General features: G+C 43.0%; 1 protein-coding gene across 5 annotated transcripts in view; it reads left to right on the forward strand.

Annotated features, from left to right (window-relative positions):
* The window catches only part of PLEKHG1 (pleckstrin homology and RhoGEF domain containing G1), a 240714-nt gene that overhangs the window by 204443 nt on the left and 8888 nt on the right, over positions 1–27383 (forward strand). For all 5 annotated transcript variants that reach the window (XM_043887987.1, XM_043887984.1, XM_043887986.1 and 2 more), the window contains 10 exons: positions 664–814; positions 4986–5117; positions 7606–7788; positions 7880–7975; positions 8159–8245; positions 13951–13984; positions 17262–17348; positions 19034–19072; positions 20582–20604; positions 25329–26949. In XM_043887987.1, coding sequence (XP_043743922.1) covers positions 664–814; positions 4986–5117; positions 7606–7788; positions 7880–7975; positions 8159–8245; positions 13951–13984; positions 17262–17348; positions 19034–19072; positions 20582–20604; positions 25329–26949 — 2453 coding nt within the window. The remainder of the gene's footprint in view (positions 1–663; positions 815–4985; positions 5118–7605; positions 7789–7879; positions 7976–8158; positions 8246–13950; positions 13985–17261; positions 17349–19033; positions 19073–20581; positions 20605–25328; positions 26950–27383) is intronic.

Below are 27383 nucleotides of genomic sequence, written 5' to 3' on the forward strand. Positions count from 1 at the left end.
AAGAATATTGGAGTGAGTCGCCATTTCCAATTCTAGGGAATTTTCCTGACCCAGGGATCAGACCCACGCCTTTTGCATCTCCTGTATTGGCAGGCAGATTCTTTAAATTGGGGTACCATCCAATTTAAATCCCCTGTGACAAGCCCTGTGTCCTGATAGAGGCTTCATCTCCCTGAAGGACAGAGCTGGCAGCATAGATGTCACGTGTCCATGTCTCACCGCCCTCTTATAGTGTCTTTTTCTAATTCACCCAGAGGTGAATCGGGACCAGATTCACCCAATTCAACCAGAGGGACACCTTTTCCTCACCTGCCCAGAGGCATTCTAGTCTACCTATTACTCTGTCACTGCCTTATCTGCTTTAAGGCCTTGATACTTACTCTGGCATTTAAAGGGCTTGCCTGGTGGCTCAAATGGTAAAGAATCTGCCTGCAATGCAGGAGACCTGGGTTCAATCCCTGGGTTGGGAAGATCCCCTGAAGGAGGGCACGGCAACCCCCACCAGTATTCTTGCCTGGAGAATTCCATGGACAGATGGGCTACAGTCCATGGATTCGCCAAGTAGGACACGACTGAGTGACTAACATTTTCACCTTCACTGGTATTGAAAACTTGAATGTCTATGTCAAGAGTTACCATTTTGATTTTAAAATATTCTTGCAGATCCGTGGCCATGCTAACAGAGTGTATGAGGAACAAGATGCTGGCCAAATTCTTCAGGGAACGGCAGGAAACTTTGAAACACTCACTGCCTCTGGGGTCCTATCTCTTGAAGCCAGTTCAGCGGATTCTCAAGTATCATCTCCTTTTGCATGTAAGTTTCTGCCTGCACTGGAAGGACTTTCTAGAGGCTAGGGATTTTATGTGTATATATTAAGTTTAAGAGAAAAAAAAATCAGATGTGGACATATGGAAACATTTTCCACACTCATACTTTACAACTGACTAATCTGCTTTGAGGAATTAAAGATATTTATATTGTAGGCCTGCAGCCTCATTGACAGCAGCCAAGTAGAAAGATTCATTTTAGCTCTGATGGTGAAAGGGCTTACAAGTCCTTCACTCCGGGCAGTGACAGTTTCAGGCAAGGAGCTGTCTTCTTAATGAACAACAGATTTTGTGTGTATGTTTTATTTTACTTCCATGAGCCCGGATTCGGTAGGCAGTTGGGAGTAAGAGCTGTTTGTCACAGATTGGCTTTCGTAGGAGCAAAGAGAAAGGGCTGAAAGGAGAGAAGACAGATGAGCAGTGTGATAAATGTCTTTGAGCTGGGCTTCACCTCACTTTGGGTTCTGTTCTCTTTATATCATTTCCCATTATTTGTACAAAATTTAAGGAGGCTTTAGAAACAAAAGTAGACATAGCTCTCATACGTTCTCGTTTCTTATTCTCTAAGGAAGCTGATAAAAATGGAAAATAGTATTCTCAAAGTAATTTCATTCTGTAAGGAGGGTGAATTGCCTTGGCAACTTGACAAAGATAGGATAGCCAAGTGGTTTAGGTTAGGAGCAGGGCTGTGGTCAAGACACTACCTAGATTCCAGTCCTGTACATTTCCCACATTCTCACAGGCAGTCAGTACAGATAAACTGTTATTTTTATTTTATTACTTTAATTTATTTTTTTAATTGGAGTATAACTGCTTTACAATGGGGCTTCCCTGATGGCTCAGACAGTAAAGAATCTGCCTGCAGGACAGGAGACCCAGGTTTGATCCCTGGGTTGGGAAGATCCCCTGGAGAAGAGAATGGCTACCCACTCCCGTATTCTTGTTGCCTGGAGAATCCCACGGACAGAGGAGCCTGATGGGCTGCAATGTTATGTTCGTTTCTGCTGTAAAACAAAGTGAACCAGCTACATGTATACATGCATCCCCTTCCCTCTTGAGCCTTCCTCCTATCCCCCTGCTTTATTATTTTTAATGCTACATTAAAAATCTTTTCTTAAAAAGATTTAAATCTAGAGTTCCTATCTCTGTCAACATGCCTGCAGTATACATGTATCTCTTTTTAAATGATTCCAGGCTTCTAGCTTGGTTAATCATTCCAAGGTTGCTCAGTTCACACGCATTTAAAACTTAAAGCACTCTTTATGGTCCATCTTTACCAGAAATTTCTCAGCTTTGTCTGTTTGCCTGTGTGGCCCATCTTGGGAGAATCTTGTGTCCTATGAAACCACATTGTGGATATTACTTTAGTTGTTCCATTGGCTTTAATGACCCTTAAGTTTAGTGGGATTAATTTACTAAATCGGTGCCAAATAATTCTTTAAAAAATACTGGCTTTCCCACGATAGATCTTTTCTGGACTCTGCTAATATGGTATAGACCGTAGCCTGCAAGGCTTCTCTGTCCATGGAATTCTGCAGGCAAGAAGACTGGAGTGGGCTGCCATTCCCTTCTCCAGGGGATCTTCCCGACCTAGGGATCGAACCCGGGTCTCCTACATCACAGGCAGATTCTTTACCATCTGAGCCACCAGGGAAGCCCATCTGAGTCTAGTGTGTCCCAGTAATATCTACTTAATGGCTTTCTAGACAGTAAGTCAATCAAAAGAAAAGTCTCAGATCTCTGTCACTTAAATAAGACTCCACTCAAGATTCTTACAAAGAGTTAACTGCTAGGAAGAACAGCCTTACCCTCTAAATTAAAAGCTGGGATATTAATACATGCTGCTATAACAAAATGCCATAACCTGGGTGACTTGGACAACAAACATTTATTTCTCATAGTTTTGGAGGCTGGAAGTCAAAGATCAGAGGGCAAGCACGGCTGAGTTCTCATTTGCAGACTGCCTTCTCCTCTTCGTTTCCTCGCATGGTAAAAAGAGGCAAGACTGCTCTCCAGGATCTCTTTTATGAGAGCACTAGCCCCATTTATGACAGCACCACTCTCATGGCGTCTTGTTTGGCTGCTAAATCCTGTTCAACTCGGCAGTCCCATGGACTGCAGCATGCCAGGCTCCTCTGTCTTCCATTATCTCCCAGAGTTTGCTCAAATTCATGTCCATTGGATCAGTGATGCCATCCAACCATCTCATCCTCTGCCACCCCTTTCTCCTTTAGCTTCAATCTTTCCCAGCATCAGGGTCTTTTCCAATGAGTCAACTCTTCACATGAGGTGGCCAAAGTACTGGAGCTTCAGCATCAGTCCTTCCAATGAATATACAGTTGATTTCCTTTAGAATTGACTGGTTTAATCTCTTTGCAGTCCAAGGGACTCTTAAGAGTCTTCTCCAGCACCACATTTCAAAAGCATCAATCTTTTGGTGCTCAGCCTTCTTTATGGTCCAACTCTCACATCCGTACATGACTACTGGAAAAACCATAGCTTTGACTAGACAGACCTTTGTCAACAAAGGGGTGTCTCTGCTTTTTACTACATTGTCTAGGTTTGTCATAGCTTTCCTTCCAAGAAGCAAGCGTCTTTTAATTTCATGGTTGCAGTCACTGTTTGCCTGGCCTAGTTACCTCGAAGCGCCCCCATCCTAATCCCAGCACATTAGAGGAAAGGATTTCAACATACTAATTTGTGGAAGATACAACCACTCAGTCTATAATAGCTGAGAGTGAAGAAAAAAGGGAAGAACAGTAGTTAGATGAATTTAAAACTGACTTCTGGTTTCCTGGAGTATTTTTGCTTTCATACTTGCTTTAGAGTGTTCCTTCTGTATCATTCACATCACTTCAAAGTTGTGTAGTCACCCGTGACAATCCCCACAGGAATACACTGTACTTCTGAGTCTGTTTATGATCAACAGGAGTGCCTCTTAGGCTAAAAGAAGAAATGATTATTTTTTAAAGTTTGCTGTTGATCTTACCTGGGAATTATTCGTGATGTGGTTTCATAGGACCTTTCTCACAGCTGAGTCTGAGTGTAGCAAGAAAATGTAAATTCCTTGCCAGTTTCTAGCTAGATGGAAAGTTTGAGGATTCAGTAAAAGTGAACAAAGTGACTATAAAACAATGGAATTTTCATAATTTATACCATAAGATTCAACCTGCACCCTTGAGCTTAACATGTGTGCATGATAAGTATCATAGCAACAATCTAATTGATCATAATATCTTCTTACTATTTTAAGTATTTATTGGAATTTAGATACCTACAAGATATTGCTGCTCTTTTAACAAGATACAGCTTCAATTAAAAAGCATTTATTTACCACCTAGCTCTCTGGTGGGCACTGTTGAGAAGATAAAGGATTAAAGGAACTATGCAATAGTCCCTATCCTTAGACTCACAGAAGTTTAGGGACATGTGTCTTGTGTACTTGAAAGAAGTGGAATAGAACCCTGTCCCTTTCTCATCTGCCTGGGACTGTGGAACTCCACTGCCCCGCAAAGGGCTGGTGTTACATTCTTCTTAGCATCAGAGAGTGAGTACTTGAACTATAAGCTCTCTCTCAACACTTGGAAGGAGTATCTTTAGTGAATTTCATTTGGGCTTTAAAGCCTTGACTACATGAACATACACTTTATACATAGGTATTTTTTTAAACATAACGTCCACTATTTTCTTTTTCTTTTTTAGTTTGTTATGTACTAAGCCCTGTGTGTGATGTTTCCCTTCCTCTGGGAGAAAAAAAAAAAATCAGTGTATTTTCTGTATTTTAAGAGTGAGAACTATATACATCGGCAACCAGGAATTTCAGAAATCTCCAACTGTAATATCAACTCTCCTCTCTCCTACAATCACCCTGATGTCTCTGTGAGACTTAATGGCCTGTATACTTGTTTCATCATCCTTGTCAAATTCCTCCTTGTAAAATTCTAATCAACTTCTACCTTTCCTAACTCCATTTTTATTCATTCTTATCATTTCTTTGCAGGTTTTTCTGGTAGTTATCTCAAGACCTTAAGGAAAGATAGTAGTGTATAAATAAATAAGCAAAAATAAAATGAGAAACTCATCATAGATTTGTTTCAGTGAATATATGAAAAAAAAATGAAAATAATGAGGGTGGTTTTTTGTTATTTTTGTTTTAGGAAATAGAAAATCACCTTGACAAGGACACAGAGGGCTACGATGTGGTGCTTGATGCCATAGACACGATGCAGAGAGTAGCCTGGCACATCAACGACATGAAGCGGAAACATGAACATGCGGTCCGCCTGCAGGTGAGGCCAGGGCGGCAGTGTCTGGTGAGGCTGTGGGCCTGTTGCTTGTTACCGTTTCCCAGATCAGATCCTAAGTCTGCTCAATTATCGCAGGTCACTCAGAGTCTTCATCATAGATCTTGCTGAGAAAAGATCAGGACAAAAAAAAAAAGAAAAGATTAAGACATCAGTAATACTGATCATTGTTGAATGTAGTTATTATGGCTCAGGGAACTCAAACTGGGGCTCTGTGACAACCTAGAGGGGTGGGATGGGGTGGGAGGTGGGGGGCAGGTTCAAGAGGGAGGGGACATACATACACCTAATTCATGTTGATGTATGGCAGAAACCAACATGATATTGTTAACATGGCTAATTCATGGCTAATTCATGTTGATGTATGGCAGAAACCAACATAATATTGCAAAGTTGTTATCCTTCAATTAAAAATAAATCAATCCCTGAGTCAGGAAGATCCCCTGGAGAATGGAATGGCAACCCACTCCAGTATTCTTGCCTGGAGAATTCCATGGACAGCGGAGCCTGACAGGCTACATACAGTCCATGCAGTTGCAAAGAGTCAGATGCAATTGAGTGTCCAAACTGTGTAAAAGGGTTTTAAGCCTCTATTCCTCTGTCACTAGTTCACACAAAGTTGTGAGATGGTGAACATGTGGTGATGGGGCAGGGGACTCGGGAAGGAGGACTAAGTCCATAACCAGGTCCTTAGCAGCTTTCCTGGGGAGGGGACGTCACCCCTGCATTTTAGATCCCTCACTTTTAAAATAAGACACATTTGCTAATGTCCCTTCCATCGTCACCGTATTTAGCTCTAGATTCCTGGGAACTTTGGATAGATGCTAAGTCAGTGGCCATGTCCTAGGCACCTTAGAAGATGCACTATTTAAAAACTGAAGGTCGTGTGTGCTCAGAGACTAGGCCAAGGCTCTTGGTTGTCCCCGGAGTAAAAGAAAAGCCCAATGTGACTCCATGCTATGCAGACCGCCTGCGTTCAGCTTGGGAGGGGAGCAAACCCTGTCCTTTGGCCCATACATTCAAACAGAGCTCTAGGTTTCATCCACATGCAGCCAGAGGGTGGTAATTGACTGTCAAAAATCAAAGGAAGAGGACATTCTAATCTTCCAGGCCGTATCTGCTTTGTGTAAGCAATAATAAAGGTTTTAATGCTTCACCATTGAAGTGTTCTGTGGACATAATGTCAGACATACTGTCAGCTAGTTATTCAGAAATGGCTCAATGACTTTTTTCATAGCTTAGGAGTCTATCTGGCAGTCTGAAGACACCACTAAATCAGTCTCTGGCTCTGAATCACCTCCATTTGTACCTTCAACTTAAGAATTGTAGAGTGGTTTTGTGGGCTGCTTAATTCAGTGCTGTTTTTGAATATTTTCATTTTTCCAAAAATGACAAAATCCATTTTCTTTAAAAAGTTAATATGGACATACAATATATCCCAAAGAAACTTCAAAGTCAGGTTATCCATTTCTATTTATCAAGTTCCATTAAAAGTGCAATGGGGGACTTCCCCGGTGGTCCAGTGGTTAAGAATCTGCCTTCCAATGCAGGGGACACAAGTTTGATCCCTGCCCGGGGAACTAAGATCCCATATGCCAAGGGGCAACTAAGCCCACACAGGGGAACTACTGAACCCATGAGCCACAACTAACACCCAATGCAGCCAAAAAACAAAAACAAACAAAAGCCACACTGGTGAAGAAACGTTCATTTCCTTTCCCCCAGTGAATGGGATTAATGTCAGAAAATTTCTGAGAAGATGTATCTTGTGTTATCTTCTACCAGTTTTCACTATGGGTTACTTGTATGTGGTGTGAATTCAATTTCTGGAAGAAGGCTTTTAGGTCAGTAGCTCTGAAGGTTTTGTCCAAAAGATAAGGGATGAGCATGTCTTGGGAAGGATGGTGAGAAGGCCATACACCAGCAGCTTCTGTACCTGGCTTTTGAAAGACAACCCCACTGCCATAGTAGAGGGATTGTCACCAAGTGGAAAGAAGTGACTAGCAACTTGTCAAATAACACCTTGGTTCAGTTCTACTAACCCTTAAGTGACACCAGCCCTAAATGGAGATTCATGTCGTGGACATCAGACACCATCAGACACCACTCAGGACCCTGAGACCCTGCCACGGGTATTTGGACCCCATTCTTGAGGCTCAGCAGGCTTCCCAGGTGGCGCTAGTGGTATAGAGCCCACCTCCCAAAGCAGGAAACAGAAGAGGTGGGTTCGATCTCTGGGTCGGGAAGATTTCCTAGAGGAGGAAATGGCAACCCAATCCAGTATTCTTGCCTGGAGAATTCTATGGACAGAGGAACCTGGCAGGCTACCATCTATAGGGTCGTAGAGAGTCAGACACAATTGAAGCACCTCAGCACGCATGCACCCATCAAGGCTCAACAAACCGGCCCCTGTGTCCTCCCCGCCTTGCCCTCCCACCTCCTGCTTAATCACAGGAAACGTTCACTCTTTCAGGAGATACAGAGTCTGCTCACCAACTGGAAGGGGCCAGACCTGACCAGCTACGGGGAGCTGGTGCTCGAAGGGACCTTCCGCCTCCAGCGGGCCAAGAATGAGCGGACGCTCTTCCTCTTTGACAAGCTGCTGCTCATCACCAAGAAGAGAGATGACACGTTTACATACAAAGCCCACATCCTGGTAGGTCTGAGTGAGCGTCCTGGGTGGGGACTGGGGGCTCTGATTCCGCTCCCTTGCAAGCCTGCCTCGCCCTCTCTGCTCGCCCCTCCAGTGCGGCAACCTCATGCTGGTGGAAGTGATCCCAAAGGAGCCCCTGAGCTTCAGCGTCTTCCACTACAAGAACCCCAAGCTGCAGCACACGGTTCAGGTAACAGCGTCCCCTTGCCTCCCTGTGAGGCTCACCCTCATGCATGATGAGCATCACATGCCCGACGGCCTTTCCACGGCTTTCTGGCCACCCTGCGTGTGTCCCGTCTGGTCAGAGGTCCTAGGAGTGGCCGTGTCTTGTGAGAGGTAGGGTTGCCTGACTGTCCACCTCTCCTCCTGGTAGGCGAAGTCGCAGCAAGACAAACGCCTGTGGGTTCTGCACCTGAAGAGGCTGATCCTGGAGAATCATGCAGCGAAGATTCCAGCTAAGGTAAGACCATGAGGGAAATGAACAATAAAATGGAAAGGAATTCAGATCTCAGGAAGACAGCCTGATGGGAATAAATGTGCACTTTCAAAATGAAGATTGTTGAAAGAGAAGCACTGTAAGGAACAACTGCACCAGCCATTCATACTGAAAAGATTCATATACAGAGAGACTCTTCGGAGAGTTTTTGGTTTGTTAATGTCATTGTTGTTTGAAAGAAGAAAAATAAGGGAAAGATTGTACAAAAAATTTCTAGAGAGCTAGTAGAAAATAAAGGGAGTTATGAGAATTATTCAATGGTGTGCTAAGCACCTAGGGTAAATAAAGGTGGCTTAGGTTCTGTGGGAAGCGAGACCCAGACTTGGCCGTGAAGGAATCTGCAGACAAGGGAGCTAGTCATATAAATGATGAACTGTTTGCTAAATATGATGAATGAATAGAGAGATAGACCAAGTATTGTGGACGAGTGAAGTATTCAAGTTTGTGGTCGAGTGAGAAGAGGAAAGAAAATGCCTTTTACCTCAGTATTGGCGGGTGAGGAATATTTTTATTAAGTGGGGAAAAGAACAAGGGAAACCAAGCTGAGAGGACAGCATAAACAAAAAACAGAGGTGTGAAAAGGGGCCCTGTGTTAAACAGCACGCGGATTGTGCTTGAATGGAAGTCCACAGATTGAGTGGTCGAGTTCTCAGGAGGTGGAGTAGGAGGTAGGATTAGGAAAGTGGAAAGCAGTCAGCTGAACTTTGAAGGCTTTGAACACACACACACTGAGGAACATGGATTATTGTAGGGGGAAACTCCTGAAGGTTTTGGAGGGAGGGGATGGTCTGTTTTGTGTTCTGAGAGTGTCACTTTGGGGGCAGTGTGACGGATAAGCTGGTGGAGCATCACTGGCAGCAGGAAAAGAATTGGCAGGTCTCCATGGTGGGCTAGAAAGGAGAAGAGGGGCACAGCCAGGGAGCATAAGAGGAGGAGGAGGGGCAGTGTAGAAGAGGAGAGAGAGAAGTAAGTCAAGGATGAGTCAGGTGTTGGGCCAAGAGCATGGTGTCATAAATTCCAAGACAGGCTGCCAGGGAGACGAACTGGTTGGATGGGCCCGAGAGGGAGGCGTGGTGGCCCATGTGCAGGGGCAGTTCAGCTTCAGGAGAGACGCAGGTCTCTCCACCCAGGCAGTCACCAAAGCCCAGAGATTTGATAGGAGGGCCCATGCAAATGCAAAACGGAAGACAGACCCTTGGGAATCCAACATCTAAGTGCTCGGCAAGGGGCAGGGGATTTGGAGAAGAACCAAAGATAGAGTGGCCAAATGAGGCAGTAAGAAAACCGAAGGAGAAAGGTGTGGTAAGAAAAGAAGGAAAGAACCTCTCTGAGAAAGAGTGGAGTAACCGTCTCAAAGGCCGCAGAGATGACAACAGATTCAAACAGAAAAGCAGGTATTAGGTTTGGCAGCTAAGAGATAAGGGAGAGAGAGAACAGTGGGTCGAAGAGAAATAAGGAACAGACCAGGTGTGGCCTTCTTTTTTTAAACGAAGTTCAGAAGGGCCAAACAGTGGTAGTTTGAGGAGAGGTAAGATCAAAGGAAGACACTTTGCCCTCATGAAGAATGTCGTGGGCACATGGGCTGAGGGAATGAGGAAAGGAAATGGGAGACAGGAAAGATAAGAGGTGGGGCACTCCTTGAAATGTGACTCTGGGGAGATGGTAGGATAGGGACAACCTTAATCCAGAATTTGGGGAGGGGGTGTGTACTGTAAATACAGTCTAATAAAAACATTAGATGGTGAATATAATGATGGGAACTCAAAACTTATTGTTTACTAAAAAAATATTCAAGAACTGCTAATGCACACCTCCATATATAAAAACATGGGTTTTTCAAGCTTTTAAAAGCTAGAAGTAATTCCACTGGTCTTAGGAACCAAAAATTGATGCAACTCTATGTAAAATTTAACAAATCCATTCACCTTCTTTATACTAATGACAGTTTTTATGTTAACTTTACCAGCAGGTGTAGGGGTTAGTCTTGTCAAGAGTCAGAAACAGCTTCCCTGAGCTGGGGGAAGAAGAAAAATAAGAGAGGATAAACTTTGAGGTGGACTTGAGAGAGCTTAAAGGGTTTGCCTTCACTAAAGTTGCTGGTAACAGCATCTGCCGGGTGAGTAAAGCAAAGATGGGGCTAGGTGTCCAAGGGCAAGTGGAGAGCTTCAGAGCACAGGCTAAAGAACATGACTAGGGACTTCCCTGGTGGTCCAGGGGCTAAGACTCTCTGCTCCCAGTGCTGGGGGCCTGGGTTTGATCCCTGATCGGGGAAATAGATCCCACATGTGGCAATTAAGAGTTCCCATGCCACAACTAAAGATCTTGCATTCAACAGCGGAGATCAGAGATACCACGTGCCACAGCTAAGATCTAGTGCAACCAAATAAATAAATATTAAAAAAAAAAAAAAACACATGGACTAGAGAATCAGTGGGGATGACTACAGTCATCTGTCAAAGGAATCTGGACCCCAATGAGGCTGACCACCACGAACCAATGTGATGACTCAGCAACTTCTAAACTAGTGTGAGGAACCCTGGCACACATAGGTTGCCCAAGGCTGGGGACCAGCAGAGCAGTGAGGGGAAAGGTTAACAGGGAAGGCACGGTGCTAACCAGCATCCAACCTGCAGTGATTGAATGTAATTCCCAGGCTGAGTGGAGCGTGAAACCAGCCAGGAAAACAGGTGCATGTTGAAGGATAAGTCAGAGAACTGGTTCAGCAAGAGTCCGGGTGGAGAGATTGAAATACAGAGATCTATCATTGAAGGAGGGACTTTTGGAGTCCTGCCTGCAAGAGAGGGCACTTCTGGATTATGATAAGGCTCTGGGGGCGGCTATGATTATGCATTGCTTGCTGTTCTGGAGTGGAGGGAAAGGTTAGATGTCCTAACGCAGGGGGAAGGGGTCTCTGCTGGGGCGGAGAAGAGGCAAGTAGAGCAGTAAATGGGACGACGCTCATGAGAGCAGAACTGGGTGGAAAATGACGCGATCTGAGATTTCTGAGAAAGAAAGTCTGTTTGCTCTTTGCATACTTTTTGAAAAGTCTGTGAAGCTTGTCCTCAGGGGCTGTCAGCAGCGCTTCTGTGCCCAGAAAATGAATGTGTATGGGTGTGGGCTTTGACTGAGGTGTGAGTCTCAGCTCATCAGGGCGTTCCAAGGGGTCAGGTAACTCACGCAGAGAGGTGAATGCATTTTCTTCATACTTAGTCATTTGTTCGCTGGCCTCGTCTCTTGGAATGCCCTTCTGAGTAAATGGCAGGTGCCATTGATAAGCCCCACCTGTTGTTCTCCTGTCTCTGGGAAAATCAAAACCACCAAAGGGGTTCTGAAAGGCAGTTATTGGCCATTACAAAATGAAGCTAGCTTACAGAACTTCCTCTCTCTCCCACACTAGGGGGTGTGTATTCCAGGCAGTTTTCCCTTTGTATTTTATAAGGGTTAATAGAGTCACGGTAGAGCTGCACTTTTTTGTCCCTAATCCTTTTAGGATGTAAATGATCTATTTTTTCAGCTACAAATGCTTGAGCACCCGTACAGTGTGCTGAGAAATATGCTTATTTCTTCAAAATGCCTGCTGCCATTCTAGAAAAATAAAAACAGAGGCTCAGAGATGGAAAGTAAACTGACCTCGTTTATGCAACTAGTATATGAATGAGTCCAGATTCAAACCCAGTTCTGCCTGGCCTCAAAGATGGTCTTAATTACATTGTTCCCATGGGAAATGAAAGCACTCTTATTTACTATATTATATCCACTATAAGGTTATAATAATTTTCTATCTTATTTAAACAGGATTGTTACTAATCTGAATTTTTCACTTTTCTCAAGACTATTTCTTAAATTATTTTCTTAAAGCTTTCAAAATATATTTACTCTTATTAAATAAAATGCATAATGGGAAAAATATCAAAAAATGTATTATTGTTCTACTATTTAACAGCTTAAGAAGTTAGGTTCCTCCTAAAGAGTCAACACAACTTAACAACTAAACAAAGAACAAAACCTCCTTCTGGTCCTTTAATTCCATGATGGTCCTTGACTGACCCCTAGTGGAAAATGTGGGAATAGTACTTTTTGATGTTAACTGTCAAGGCAAGAAATAAAAATACTGAGTTCTTATAGTCAAGCTTATAAATATCAAGAAACTTCCTGGAAGTTAGCCATATGATCCCTCTATATACCTGGTATATACACTAACTTTTGTCCAGATTAATTGGGAATAAGGCTCAGGTAGAAACTGTTGGATTTTCTATATACACATGGTTCTGCAAATGCCCTTCACAGAAATTGAGCTAACATTTGTGTCTAAAATTAACTTGACTAGTAACCTCAAACTCTGAATGTATGGTAAAAAATGTCAGTGTTATTAAAAAAAAAACTAAGCATTTGTTTTCTCAAAATTAAGGTGACTGCATCAAGGATTTTTTTTTTTTTTTATTGCCACTTAGCCTAGACATTTTTACTGTGATGTCACATACTGCGACAAAGTAAAATTATTCTGTAAGTTATTCTTAGCATAATATTTGTAGGCTCGGTCATACTACCTTGAAAAATGAAAATGACATTCAGGAGGCAAGAAAGCCTACCTTATTTTTTTCTTCTTTGAGTCCTCGGGCAAAATAATTCATATTAAGGCCACTAACCTATCTTTTTATAGTTCCCTAAACATCGATAACATATGACAACAATCATAACCAAAAGAAGCCTCACGGCAATAAACTTCAGAAGCTCAGGGTTGAGGTGGGGAGAAGGATGTATGTAGAGGAAGCAAGAGTCAAGGTTATCAGGGTCAGTCCCCTGCGGGAGTAGATGGAGTAGATGGTAACTAACTGGGTTAAATGGCTGTCATTTGCTACCAGTAGCAAGTGTGAAAGGTGGGTCCTATCTGACCATCTTTAGATTGAGGGAACTGATGCAGAAACTTGAGAGCACCTGCCTAGTTAAGAGCTAGAGCTGGATCACGGGCGGTGTCCTCCAGGGCTCTCCTCCCACACTGCAGCTCTTTCTCCCCCTCGGGAGATTCCAGGGCACACAAAAGAGATGGTGGTGCAGGCATGCTGCAGGGAGCTGGGAGAGTCAGCTGATAAGTTTATCACATTTGGAGGGAGGAAAACATAAGAACCGTCCAACAACTATTTTGCATTCAGCTCAAAAGAGTTATCATGCCCGTGATATGAGGAGGGCTGGTGGTGTAGGTTCTGTTCCTTGAACCTTTGATTGCATAGATTGAGATTGGATTCAATAGACCAGGGTTGGGTAGAAGGAATCTAGATTATATGATAAACTGCTCAGTCAAGGTATGGATCCTTTGCTGAAAGTGTCTTTCTCTCTTTCCCTCTTCTTTTCCCTTCATCCTCCTCCCTCCGTCTTCTCCCACCCCACCTTCCCTCCTTTCTTCCTTCCCTTTTTTCTTCCCTGGTGGAGGCTGTAAGCTTAGCCCCGGGGCACTGTAGGGACAGTATCTACCATCCACACAAGGATGCTCAACTGTTTGAATCCCCTGAACTCTGTATTAGTGCCTAAAAAAAAAATGAGTTTTCGTTTTATAAAAACTTTTTAAAAACCACTCGTCCCAGTGGGCTAAAACCTGTCTTGGGATTGGCAGTTTAAAAAAGAAACAAACAAAACAGGACTTTGTAATTATAACTACATCTTCTTTCTTTCAGGCCAAGCAAGCAATACTTGAAATGGATGCCATTCGTAAGTTTTGGGTTTTTTTTTGCACAATTTGAAATTTCATTGTCTACTTGTATCTGTCACATTTTCTGTCTTCAGGTTTACAGATGTCAGTTGTCAATTGTGAGATGTCAAAACTCAAGTGTAAGAAAGTAGCAGCTCTCTATTCACTGTTGTAACAAAAAGATCCAGTTGAACTCTTTTTAACCCATTGGCTTCTTTCTACATTGATTTCCCCTGGTTCATCTGTGAGCCCACCAGTGGTTCATCACATGTCTCCACATCAACTCACAACAAGCTGTGCTTCCAGGATCACCTCTTACCCCACCTCCATCACCACCAAAACAATGAAGGTCTCACAATGCATTTCCCACATCACCCCATGAGCCAAAAATATATTGATTATCTGCAAGAATCACACTAACTTGATAGGTGTTGGTTCCTGATACAGCTCACATTTAAAGTTACAACTGCCCCACACGTGTGACTGTGTCTTACACTTCTCATAGCAGGCAGAGAATAAATACAAGTGAGGTCTTTCCAATAAAATAAGACCTGTTCAAAGCACTTACCACATCCTTGTTACCACCCGGGTTAAACAGACTTTGAAAAGAAGCAATAGCTTCAAAGACTTACAGCCAAGTCTGACAGAAACTTTTACTCAAAACTTCCTACCTTTGAGGAATCTTTCCCCAAGTACAAACACTAATTCACTTACACAACACCCTCTCTTCCTCCTAGCCTGCTGGTTGTTAATCTCCAGCAGGAAAAGAAATGAAACGTTACTGAAATAAAGAAATGAGCACCAGCACCAAGATTCCTCATTGCATGCCCACTGGACGCCACCAGGAAATGATTCAAGCTGACCCCACCAGAGAGCTAGGCTGGGGCTCACTGCCCTGTGTTCTCTGAAGCCACTTATTTTATTCAGTAAAAATCTCTTTAAGATTGTTTTTTTTTTGCCGGGGGCGGGGGGGTGGCTTAGATGGTTAAGAAGCTGCCTGCAATGCGTGAGACCCAGGTTTGATCCCTGGCTTGTGAAGATCCCCTGGAGAAGGGAATGGCAACCCACTCCAGTATCCTTGCCTGGAGAATCCCATGGACAGAGGAGCTTGGCAGGCTACAGCCCATGGGGTCGCAAAGAGTCAGACACAGCTGAGCAACTAACACACTTCCATAGTTGATTTTCAGTATATCATTCCCAGGTATACAACAGTGACTCACAGTTTTTAAAGACTTCACTCTATTTGTAGTTACTATAAAATATTGTCTGTATTCCTGTGCTGTACAATATATTCGTATAGCAGATTTGTTTTATCAATATGCATATAATATATATGGGCACTCTGAAGAGAAGGTGAGGTTATGGATGGGCATGTGAGAATGAGGAGGAAAGATGGAGAAAGATGGGGATCCAGAGGGGTCAGCTGTTCAATCCCAGTCTCTGTGGTACCACTGGTTAGTGAGTTCAGCTGTTAATCCAAAGGTTGGTGGTTCGAGCCCACCCAGGAATGCTGTGTTTGGGCTTCCCAGCTGGTGCTAGTGGTAAACAAAACAAACAAACAAAAAAAAACCCCACCTACCAGTGCAGGAGATAAGAGACACAGGTTTGATCCCTGGCTCGGGAAGATCCCCTGGAGGGAGGGTATGGCAGCCCACGCCAGTATTCTTGCCTGGAGAATCCCATGGACAGAGGAGCCTGGCGGGCTACAGTCCGTGGGGTCACAGAGTCAGACACGACTGACGTGTCTTAGCAAGCACAGCTGTTCACCATGACCGGCTACATTTGACGACATTGTTTATTTATTCCCAGGCTCTGGGTTAGCTCTTGGACACCAACAAGGACATACTGTGTAGCCCAGGGAACTCTGCTCAATGTTATGTGGCAGCCCGGATGGGCACGGGGCTGGGGGGAATGGATACCTGTGTGTGTATAGGTGAGGAGCTGTGCTGTGCCCCTGAAACTATAGCATTGTCAACCAGTTATACTCCAATATAAAAAAAAAATTTTAATAAATTACAGATAAATTGCACAGATAGTAATTACACATTCTTTTTTTAAAAAAATATAGGGCTTGAGATCTGAGTATAACTAACAAAGAAGAAATAAATAACACAGAAAAATAATTCTCTGAGCACACAGCATGCCGGCAAGCCTCTAACTGGCATTCTCTGCCTCTCTTCCAGGCCAGGTCCATCCACAGCATCCCAGCCTAGGAAAATTACCCTACTTGCTGTACCCTGACTTTGGTCTCAGCTGTCTGTGAACAGAATAGGCCAGTCCATTGGACCAAATGACCTCATTTGGATACCTTTGACTCTGACATTGAAGTCTATGTGGTCTTCATAATCCTCAGAACTTTCTCACACTTCAGACAGACCTAAAGATGCTTAACCTCAATTTGAAGAATACCCGTCTACAGCTATGTCCTAAAACTGTTTATCCCTCCAGCTTCAGGGTGCAGATGGTCATTGAATACGCTGCAATACTTTAGACTTAGACCAGATTTTCTTAATCCAAAGTCTGTGTACCCCTTAGATGAAATGAAATGAAAATCCCTTTTCTGAGAAGAGAGCTTAAACCATTTAAACTGTGTCTAGAAAAATGTGGAGGACAGCTTCCTCGGGGTCAAGGAAGGGCTTAGCACCCTCCACCGCCATGCCAGGCAGACATGCCTCTTGAAATTGCTCCCCAGATGGAATTCTCCAGGCAGTTGAGCCGTGACTGGGTCTCTGTTGTGGCCCTTTGCTGCAGCTTCTCAGGAGCCTTGTTTTTTTTGTTTTTTTTTTTTTAATTTAATGTAACTGTCTGACCTCTGTGGGTCTCAGAGTTGCAGGTGAGTCTGAATGGGTACCAGAAGTTACCACACCTTACACATTTGAACTAACTTTCTAGGAAGGGGAAAGCCAAAGGTTGTAGCTCTTTCTGCCAGAGAATGAAGAAAGGAGTAGTTAGAATACATGTGAGTGCCTGGGGGTGTGGGAGGGGGTGGAAGTGGAGAATGTGGTTTACCTTGCTAACGCACTCCTGCAAAGTCTTGAGATGCATATTCCACACCGGTTATGGAAGGAGGGATTCTACCATGTCTGATGAAAAAGAATAAGTCCACAGATACCCAGGACAAGTTCTTCCCGTTTTCTGAAAAGTCACAGAACACTGCATTCTTTTTTTTTTTTTTTTTGATGTATTTATTTTAATTGGAGGCTAATTACTTTACAGTATTGTGGTGGGTTTTGCCATACATCGACGTGGATCAGCATGGAACACTGCATTCTTATAGACACCTGTGGTTCTTTACAGATTACCCAGGCTTCTGTTACAGTCCCGAGGGAGAGACTTCTGGCTCTCGAAATGGCTCTGCTCCATATCGGCTGAGAAGGAAATCTGGTAAATACAATATAATCAGATATAATCAAAATTAAATAATTTGGGGGCACTAGTAATGAAAGTCCCTTTCAGTTAGACCAAAAGGTATTTTCTTTCTGGCTTTTGAACACATTGCCAGTTTTATTATCTTTGACGCTCTCAAGCTTTGGTTCTAAAAGTCTTTCTACTTAACTCTCAATTTTTCAATGACTATAAAACATGTCAATCAACTAAGTTCACTTTCTATAGCATTTTACCACTGGTATGCAGGTGTTTAAATCCTACTTACTGGCGCTGGTGAAAAATTGTATCCTGTAAATGACGTATACCAAAGCTACTTCAAATCAAAATTTTAATACACATCTGCTAAACTAGACTTCTTGTGGTATTGCCTTAGCCCTCAGATTTCTCACTTAAATCGGCATTTACTAAGTTCCTGATTTCCTATATTGTGCTAAGAAAATGTAAGAATAATGCCCATGATTTCTGCTTGCGAGGAGTTTGTAGCCTAGTGGCAGAATCAAAAAAGGTTGAACAAATAGCAGCTCATACAGTGGAGTTTGTGGAGGTTGAATGGAAGTTTTGAAAAGGGGAGCGACAGAGGGGTGAGCCCCCTAGGAAGGAGAGAAGACCATGCAGAGCGGAGGATCAGGACCCCGGGTAGAATCTGAAGAGCCAGATGGTGTGGGGACAGCATATGCAAAGGCCCTGGGGCTTGAGCCAGCGCACCTCAGATCAGACAGCTATTGCCGGTGGTTTGGCCTTGGCTGCAGCCTGGGCTGGAGGTGCAAGTGAGCAAGGTAAACGGAAAAAGATGTGGCTGGAGTTGCAAATCAGGGCCTGATTGTGGAAGGCCGAGTAGGTCAGGCAGAGGGTTTGAACTTGATCTTGCAAGCTATGGAAGGATTTTAAGCAATGAAATGTTTTCATTTTAAAAAGAGAATTCTGGCTTAATGTGGAAAATGAAGTAGGCAAGGACACTGGGCCAGAGGCTGTTCCTCTAGTCTGGGTGAGAGATGCTAAAGGTTTGGAATAAGACAGTGATAACTGGGAAGGAACATCAATAGGATCCCACAGGACCGTGATGGATGAAAATGGGGAAAACTTAAAATGATGTCCTGGTCACTAGGGAAGATAACATGAATGGCAACCAAGGTAAGAAATACAGATGGAGGAGCAGCTGTTGGGGAGACTGGTGAGCTGAGATTGGGATATGCTGAGTTTGCTGGGTCTGTGGTCATGCTGGGGACGTGTCAGATGGACAGTTGGCATCTGAGGTTTGGCATAGGGCTCTGGCAGAAGGAGATTGAACATAATCCTCTTATAGGTGGTACTTAAAGCTGAGAACATTGTGCTTCTGTGGGTTGGGTTGGTTTTCTGTTAGGTGACTCCAGATTGCATAGCTTAGTGTTCATCCTATAGTTTTGACTGAGTGAATGTCATGCCAAGTATCTCTAAGCAATCAGGATTTAGGTGAATTTGGGTGGCAGAGGATGAGATGGGTAGCTAGCATCTCTGACTCAATGGACATGAATTTGAGCTAACTCCGGGAGATAACAGAGGACAGACAAACCTGGCGTGCTGCAGTGCCACGGGGTCGCAAAGAGTTGGATACGACTTAGTGACTGAACAATAATAATTACTTATAAAGAAAAAAATCTTGATTTGGTTTCACAAATGATGCTGGCCTTATTTTTTTCTCCCAGAACCTTCCTCAAGATCACATAAAGTTTTGAAGACCAGCGGTAAGTCCTAAATCACTTTTTTTTTTTTCATTCCTGTTGGTATCCACGAAGTCACACAATATACAGAAAAATCAACACCAGATGAATTACAGATTAGTAGGTTTGATTAATGTCTGTAAGTAATACTGTCCCATTATAAAATGTAAAGCTGAATGACATAAAATGTTTGTAGTATAGATAACAGTGGACATAAAAAGATTAATGCTTGTGAATATTGATGTAAGAAATCCCATTAATACAAAAGACAAAGGACTTCTATTCTGAAGGCAGATAATATAATCCGGCAGAAACACAAATTGCCAATAAAATTTACAAATGGTCACTCACGTTAGTAATCAGAAAATCATACATATACATGAGATAAATAGAGATGAGAAAGCTGTGGGCTTGGCCAAAAGAAGAGAAAAACAGGCACTCTGAAGCTATTGGTGTATAAATTTCTGCAGTGTTTTTGGAGCAAAATTTGTTAATGCCCACTTAAATTTTAAATGTGTGTTTTCCCTTGAACCAACAATTTCATCGTTTTCACTTGTATGTTTCACAATGTATACTTCCTGTATAGACATCCTCAGTGTGCACACATTTATGGGTATTTGTGTCCTTTTGTTTTTAACAGGATACCACATAATAAATATGCCCATCTAGTGAAAAATGATTTAAAAAGTTACAAATCCCAGAACACTACATGGAATATTCTGCAGCTGTTAAAAAGAATGAAGTACATATCTGTCTACTGATAGGCTTGTGCACATATATTTAGCAGGAAATGCAGTGTTGCATATTGCACCCTTATTATAGAAACAAAAAGACTGTGGGATGGGGGGCGGGGTGGGCACAGGACCTGGAAAGATGAACATCAAACTTCTTTAATTGGGGTTTCCTCTATGGGGTAGAATTTATGGAGAGGGTTCAGTCACTTTTTACTTTACATGCTTCTGTAGTTAACACATAAAGATGAGACAGACACGATCAGGGTATCGTAAGGGTATCTATGAGGATGCAGCCAGTAAGTCTCTCCCCACCATTCCTCTTGCACTGTCCTTAGCACAGACCCAAGGTGACCCTTTTGATCAATGCTATACCTTTCTGTTACAACCGATAAAATGTTTAAAAATTAACAAGTATAATCTTATGTTTAAATGATTTTCATGGGAACTTTTTTCAGGTTATATATATTTTCAGGAAAAGCTTTTGAAACTTAATATGAATTAGTCCATTGCTCTGTCAGGGATTAAGGAAAGTACTTAACACTCAGATGTATGTCAATATACTTAACACTCAGATGTATGTCAATATGCTTAACATCAGATGTATGTTATAGTACATGATATGTAACTTGGGTAACTGAGTGGTATTTTCTGAAAATCAGGTCAAAAGAGCCTTGAGACTCTTGGGTTTCAGTGATTAACAATAAATTTAAAAATTCTATACAATATGAGTGCTTAGCTATGTATGAGATACATTTTTAATCCTCAAACTTTAAAATGTTTTAAATCTTTTGTTTTTCAGAAACGGCACAAGACATCCAAAAGGTAAGTACTATTATGTTCCTTATTTTGAAATGTTTACTTTAGGCAGCCTTTATACCTGCCTATCTTTTCCTTAAAAATCTAACCTCCAAAAAAAAAAAAATCTAACCTCCAGTTTATCTTCCAAGTGTAAACAATTACTTTACATGTTGAAGTAGATTTAAGTTAGGACTCTTCCTTATCAACCCTCTCCCCACCTCCCCAGCCCCAGCTTCATCTTCTCAGAACCAAGGCAATGATTTCTTAATCTTTCTGCCCCACCTCTCTGCTCAGAAGCTGTAAAGATACCTTAGGGCGTAACACCAGCACAGGCTGTGGTCCACGCCACGTTGCCCTATGCCTGTGTGTATATAAGACCAAGGTTCTTGCATCCCGACTATTTGCTCTTTTTTCAAAGCATCAGCCTTCAATCACAAAGATCCCCTTCTAAAAATACAGTCCTGCTGCTGGTATGAGCAGCGTGATCATATGTGGTATAATAAAACTTCACTATATCAAGTTTTGATTTTTCTTCCTCTAATGAAAGGTTAGGAGAAGGGGAAATAAAAATGTTATGTTTTATTGGAAGATGTATATTCACATTTATTACCTATGAACAATAAATATTGTATCCTGACCAGAGTGAACCATGCCAAAATGCCTACTGATAGATTGGCTTAACTAACAATTCTTAGAAAACCGATCTTGGCTTCTTGCTTTGTCTTCTGTAACGATGTGGCTGTGAAAATCTCCCCCATGACTTCACTTGCCCCTCTCCTTGGCACAGGGCCAGAGTGACCATGTTAATAAATGATGGATCTTTCAGTTAAGATATCTAAACATTTAAAAATCGATAGTCTTAATCTTTAAATGGTTTCCTTAAAATTGGGGCAGATGGATTTTTTTCAGGTAGTGCATATTTCTGTTCGGAAACTTTTGAAAATTTACTAACATGAATTGATTCACTGTCCTGAAATATGACATAAGAGATTTTGATTTTTGTAAATGTACTTTGTTTTCATAAGCAAACACCAGAAGGTGGCTTTGCAAGGCAGCCAAACTATGATCACAGAGCAAGCCTGGCTTAGTACCAGGTGGGGGAATCGCTCTATTAGTCCTAGAGATACAATCTCAGGAGCTTCTTGGAAACTTTTCATGATAATGATCAAACCAAGTCTCCATGTGGGGACTAACTAAACCTTATGAAATCTGAAGATAAGAAAAATAAAGCACCAATGTGCTTTTTTTCTTAGTGGTAAAATTCCATCTCCTAACAAAAATGAATGTATACTAAATGCAGAAAGAGACTCAAGAGATAAAGAGATTAACATTTCTCCCAGAATATATACAGAATATGCATTCCAAAGCTCTGTGTGTGTGTGTAGAGAAGGAGAGAGATTTAGCTCACATGTAAACTGAGGATTAAAATATGGATACAAATCCATTTCTGCCATTTGTAAGCTGTGTGACTGTAGGCAAGTGGTTAAACCTTACCAAGACTTCGTTTCCTAACTTACAGAATTGTTATAAAGATCAAATGTCATATGTTTTTTAAATGTGCTTGGTACAGTACTTGGCCCAAATCAAGTGCCCCCAAAATTATGGCTGTTATCTTATTGCTAAATAGCTATAATGCCAAGAATGTAGAAAAATGGGGAGAGGGATGTTCCTCATGCAGGATCTACACTACATGTTATGTCAACTCCATATACTGATTCTTTCTTTTTTTGTGTGCTTTATTAACGAGTTGTTTATTTTTTTAATTTGATGCTTATAGGCATTTTTCTCATTCTCTGTCTTTTTAATTTTTATTGAAATGTTGATTTACAAAGTTTAGTTTCCAATGTAGAACAATGTGATTCAGTTATGCGTATATATGTATATATACATACTCTCCTTTTAATTTTATTTTATATTGGAGAATAGTATAGTAACAATGTTGTGTTAGTTTCAGGTATACAACAAAGTAATTCAGTTATATATTTACATGTATCTATTCTTTTTCATATATATTCTCTTTTTATATTCTCTTCCATTACAAGTTATAATAAGATATTGAGTATAGTTCCCTGTGCAATACAGTAGATCCTTGATGGTTATCTATTTTCTATATGACAGTCTGTATATTTTAATCCCAAACTACTAATTTATCCCTCCCCCTCTTCCTTTTTGGTAACCATAAGCTTGTTTTCTACGTCCGTGAGTCTATTTCAGTTTTGTAAATAAGTTCTTTAGTATCATTTTTTTAAGATTCCATTTGTAAGTGATATACAATATTTGCCTTTCTCTGATTATTTCTTAATCTAAAAGCTTCTTCCAGTCTCCTGATGATGTATTTGAAGTAAAATTTCACATTCCAACGTATTCCCTACTTCACTTCAAGTGTAGTTAGCTTGAAAATATACTTTGATATTAACCATTCAGGTTTCCTAATTTTTTTAAATGTCTGGAAATTTTTGTGGAATGAAAGATTTTAAGAAGGTATTACTTCTGGCTGTTCACAAAATTGTTTTGTTACAATTCCACAATATTTTGTCATGATTCAACTAACACTAACTTTTTTTTAATAAAATATAGTTACTGGGTGCCTATGATTATACCAGTGCAGTCTGAGTAAAAGGAGAGGAGAAAGAGATTAAAAGGCAAAGAAGAAAAAGAAAAGCCGTATATATAACACAATTTATGTATTTGTATATGTATACATATCCATATGTGTGTGTGTATTTGTTTATTCCTAGTCCTCAAGTGGCCACAGTTTTACTGTTTGAAAAAAAGTGAACAAAGGATTAAATGACTAATAAGACTTTTTATTGTTGAATCTTTAATAGAAAAATAACATTCAGGATAAAATTTTATTCTTGCCCTCCCTGATAGACAGACAGGCAGGTCGGTAGGCAGACAGACATCTTAGTAGGTGGATATTCCAAGCTTCCATAAGCCTCTTATCCTTATCCATATTAAAAAGAAGAGGCATGACTTTGCCAACAAAGGTCCATCTAGTCAAAGCTATGATTTTTCCTATAGTCATGTATGGATGTGAGAGTTGGACTATAAAGAAAGCTGAGTGCCAAAGAATTGATGTTTTTGAAGTGTGGTGTTGGAGAAGACGCTTGAGAGTCCCTTGGACTGTAAGGAGATCCAACCAGTCCATCCTAAAGGAAATCAGTCCTGAATATTCATTGGAAGGACTGATGCTGAAGTTGAAACTCCCATACTTTGGCCACCTCATGCAAAGAACTGACTCATTGGAAAAGACCCTGATGCTGGGAAAGATTGAGGGTGGGAGGAGAAGGGGACGACAGAGGATGAGATGGTTGGATGGCATCACCAACTCAGTGGACATGAGTTTGAGTAAGCTCCGGGAGTTGGTGATGGACAGGGAGGTCTGGCGTGCTGCAGTCCATGGAGACTCAGAGAGTCAGACACCACTAAGTGGTTGAACTGAACTGAACTGAACTGAACTGAATTCCAAGATAATAGGTATCGCAGTTTCATTGATCAGTAATGAAAAGTTCTTGTTAATTTGACATTTCCAATAGGTTACACTAGTGTTTTGACCAGAAAATATGTCCCTGATACTAATTAGGTTGAACCTGTCTTAACCCTTTCAACTCTTTGAAGCTAATCCCAATACCCACAGAGGGTATCAAAGGGCAGTCCACTCCCTGCTGGCACAGTTGAGCTCCATCAGGAAAGGTTCCAAGTTATAAGAGACCCATCGTTCTCTCTGATTAAGTCATTAGTGTCACTCGTATTTACTTCCTAACAGGCATCTAAATATTAATTAAATGTATTCTAAAAGAAAGTAAAAATTTCATTAGCTCAAGGGTGGATTAGATTAACTTCCTGAAACAAAGGCTCTTTTGCCTAGAATCTATAAACCAAGGCAGTGCAAGTCAGGGTCATGCAGGTTCAGAGATTTAAAAGAAACTCTCAGCGGGTATAGTGAGATCACTGACAGGGGTGTTTCTGGTACACCAATAGCCATGATGAGACAGCTAAGAATCAAGCCCCAAAAAGAAACCAGATACCCTGGCCCTTGACACCTATATATGTTCATTTGTATAATGTTGTTTTCCAAGAACATATCAAAACGATTTGAAGTATCTAACAGTTTTCTGCATTTAGCTGATTCCCTGCAGTGGGGTAAGGTGACCTGGGTTTGCATCCTAGCCTTTCCACTGATGAGGGAGAGTTAAGTTACTGAACCCTAAGAGCCTAAATGTGCTTACTGTGAAAATGGTACATGCATGCCTGTTTGCTACCTTGCTTCAATTGTGTCCAACTCTTTGTGACCCTATAGACTGTAGCCCACCAGGCTCCTCTGTCCATGTTATTCTCCAGGCAAAAATACTGGAGTGGGTTGCCATGCCCTCCTCCAGAGAATCTTCCCAACCCAGGGATCGAACCTGCATTTCCTGCAACTCCTGCATTGCAGGCAGACTCTTTACCACTGAAACTGGTACAATCATATCCACTTCAAAGAGTGATTGTGAACATGCAGTTTGGAGAACGTCTTCAAATAGCCGAGCCTATTTCTCAGTAAACATCAGTTCCTGTTCTTTCTGCCCCTACTGCAAAATATCCGATGTGTTTTCAATTCAGTTAAAAATCAACCATGTGTCCTGATGATTTTCTTTAAGAATATCACGTGTAGGGGGGAAAGACAATGTGTAAATACAGGAGAATATTCTGTATTACGTGACCTGTGGTGTGTGATTCAATCGGTATGTTTCTCTCCTCCTCAGGTTTCCAGAGAGGAAGGGTCTCCCCAGCTGACTTCAGCAGGGCCCTCTGCTGCCCAGCGGAGCAGTCAGCCAAGCAGTTCTACCATCCTGAACGTGCTGCGTGGGGGCGGGGCCGTCAGAAACATCTGGACCGACCACCAGATCCGCCAAGCCCTGTTTCCCAGTCGAAGGTCGCAGGAGAACGAGGAGGATGAAGACGACTATCAGATGTTCCTGCCATCCTTCTCCTCCTCGGACCTGAACGCGGCCCAGCTGTGTGAAGATAGCACTTCCAGTCGACCTTGCAGCTGGCACATGGGACAGATCGAGTCCGCGGAGACCCCCAGCTCAGGCCACAGGGTGGTGCGGAGGGCCAGCAGTGCTGGCGAGAGCAACACGTGTCCCCCTGACATAAGAACTAGGGACAGTGGTGGCTCTCAGTACAATTCCCAGAGGGAACTGCAGGGTGACCCTAAGGCAGAGGGGCGGGACGGGACAACTCCCTACGGGTCCTCCATAGAGCTGACTATAGATGACATAGACCATGTCTATGACAACATAAGCTACGAGGACTTGAAACTGATGGTTGCTAAACGGGAAGACGCTGAAGTCACTCCCCACAAACCAGTCAGGGACTCTGTTCGCCCCAAGAGCACCCCCGAGCTGGCCTTATCCAAGAGGCCAGCGGGACCCGAGGAGGAGAGCGCATTGCACCCCAGGAGAGATGGAGCTCCCCCGGCCGGGGAGGCCTGGAACCAAAGCGTGCAGGACCTCCAGGTGATGGAGGAGAACGTCTATGACACCATTGCGCTCCCGGAGGCGCCCTCCCGGGACTTCAAGTGTAGCAGCCCGAAGCGTCCTGCCAGGAGCACCTTCCTGGGCTTGGAGGCCGACTTGGGGTGCTGTGATAGCCTGCGGGCCTCTGCTTCCCAGGACAGCCTCCAGTTCAGCGAGGACGAGGCGCCCTACCCTCCAGGCCCCTCCGATAACGATTATCTGAGTTTGCTCTATAATTCCTTCGGCTGCAACTTGGCCCTAGCGGATCGGTCCATCTCCGATAAACTGTCTGAAGAAGTAGATGAAATCTGGAATGACTTGGAAAATTACATCAAGAAAAATGAAGTCAAAGCCAGAGACCGGCTCCTGGCCGCGTTTCCCGTTAGCAAAGATGACGTGCAGGACCGGCCGCTGGCAGGCAGCGCCCCGGAGCTGAGTGCGCGCTCCCCGCTCTCGCTGCCCGCGGGCCGGGCTCTCCTCGCACCGCCCGGAGACAGGCCCGGGCCGGCCCCTTGCGCCCTGGACCGCGCCCCGGCCCCTAGAGACAGCTCCTGCCTGAGTCTCCACCGGCTGTCGCTGGCCAGTGACCTGCCACCCGCGGAGAGTCCTTATGATGTGGCCGGCGGCAGCCTGTCCCCAGTAGACCTGGAGAACCCTGAGCCCGGGATGGACAATGTAGACAAGACCAGGAGCAGGGTTTTCCTGATGGCCAGGCAGTACAGCCAGAAGATCAAGAAGGCAAATCAGCTGCTGAAGGTGAAAAGCCCGGAGCTGGAACACACGCCCGGTAGCCAGCCGCAGAAGCCCGCACCCAAGGACCTGGCGGCCATCCTAGAAGAGAAGAGGCAGGGCGGGCCCGCCATCGGTAGGTCCCAAGCAGCCTTTCTCCTTCCGAGGACCGGCAGAGAGCCACGCTCAGGTTCTAAATGCCCCTAGCGCTGTAAGGATGCTGCCGCCCCGATGTGCAATCTCACAGCGAGACCACTGGCTCACTGACACGCAGGCAAAGCACCCACCCCATCACACCAGCGGGTCTGGAGGGTTTCCTGGTGTCTGTGAGATCATCACTCCAGTTATACTGTTTGAAGCGGCTTTCTCTAATTCAATCTAAGGTTGAAAAGTAGCCTTCAGTTTCACTGGTGGCATCTAGAGCTTTTTCCCTGTGCATCAGTGTGTTAGAAGGAGTAGCTGGGTAGCAGAGTATAGAGTTTAAGGTTTGGACACATGGAATTAGAATTGCTCTTTGCTCCAGAATCCCAACAATAATGCCTACTCATCCTGACAAAGACAAAAAGGAGT

The sequence above is a fragment of the Cervus elaphus genome, chromosome 26 (assembly GCF_910594005.1).
Source record: "Cervus elaphus chromosome 26, mCerEla1.1, whole genome shotgun sequence".
Classification (NCBI taxonomy): Eukaryota; Metazoa; Chordata; class Mammalia; order Artiodactyla; family Cervidae; genus Cervus; species Cervus elaphus.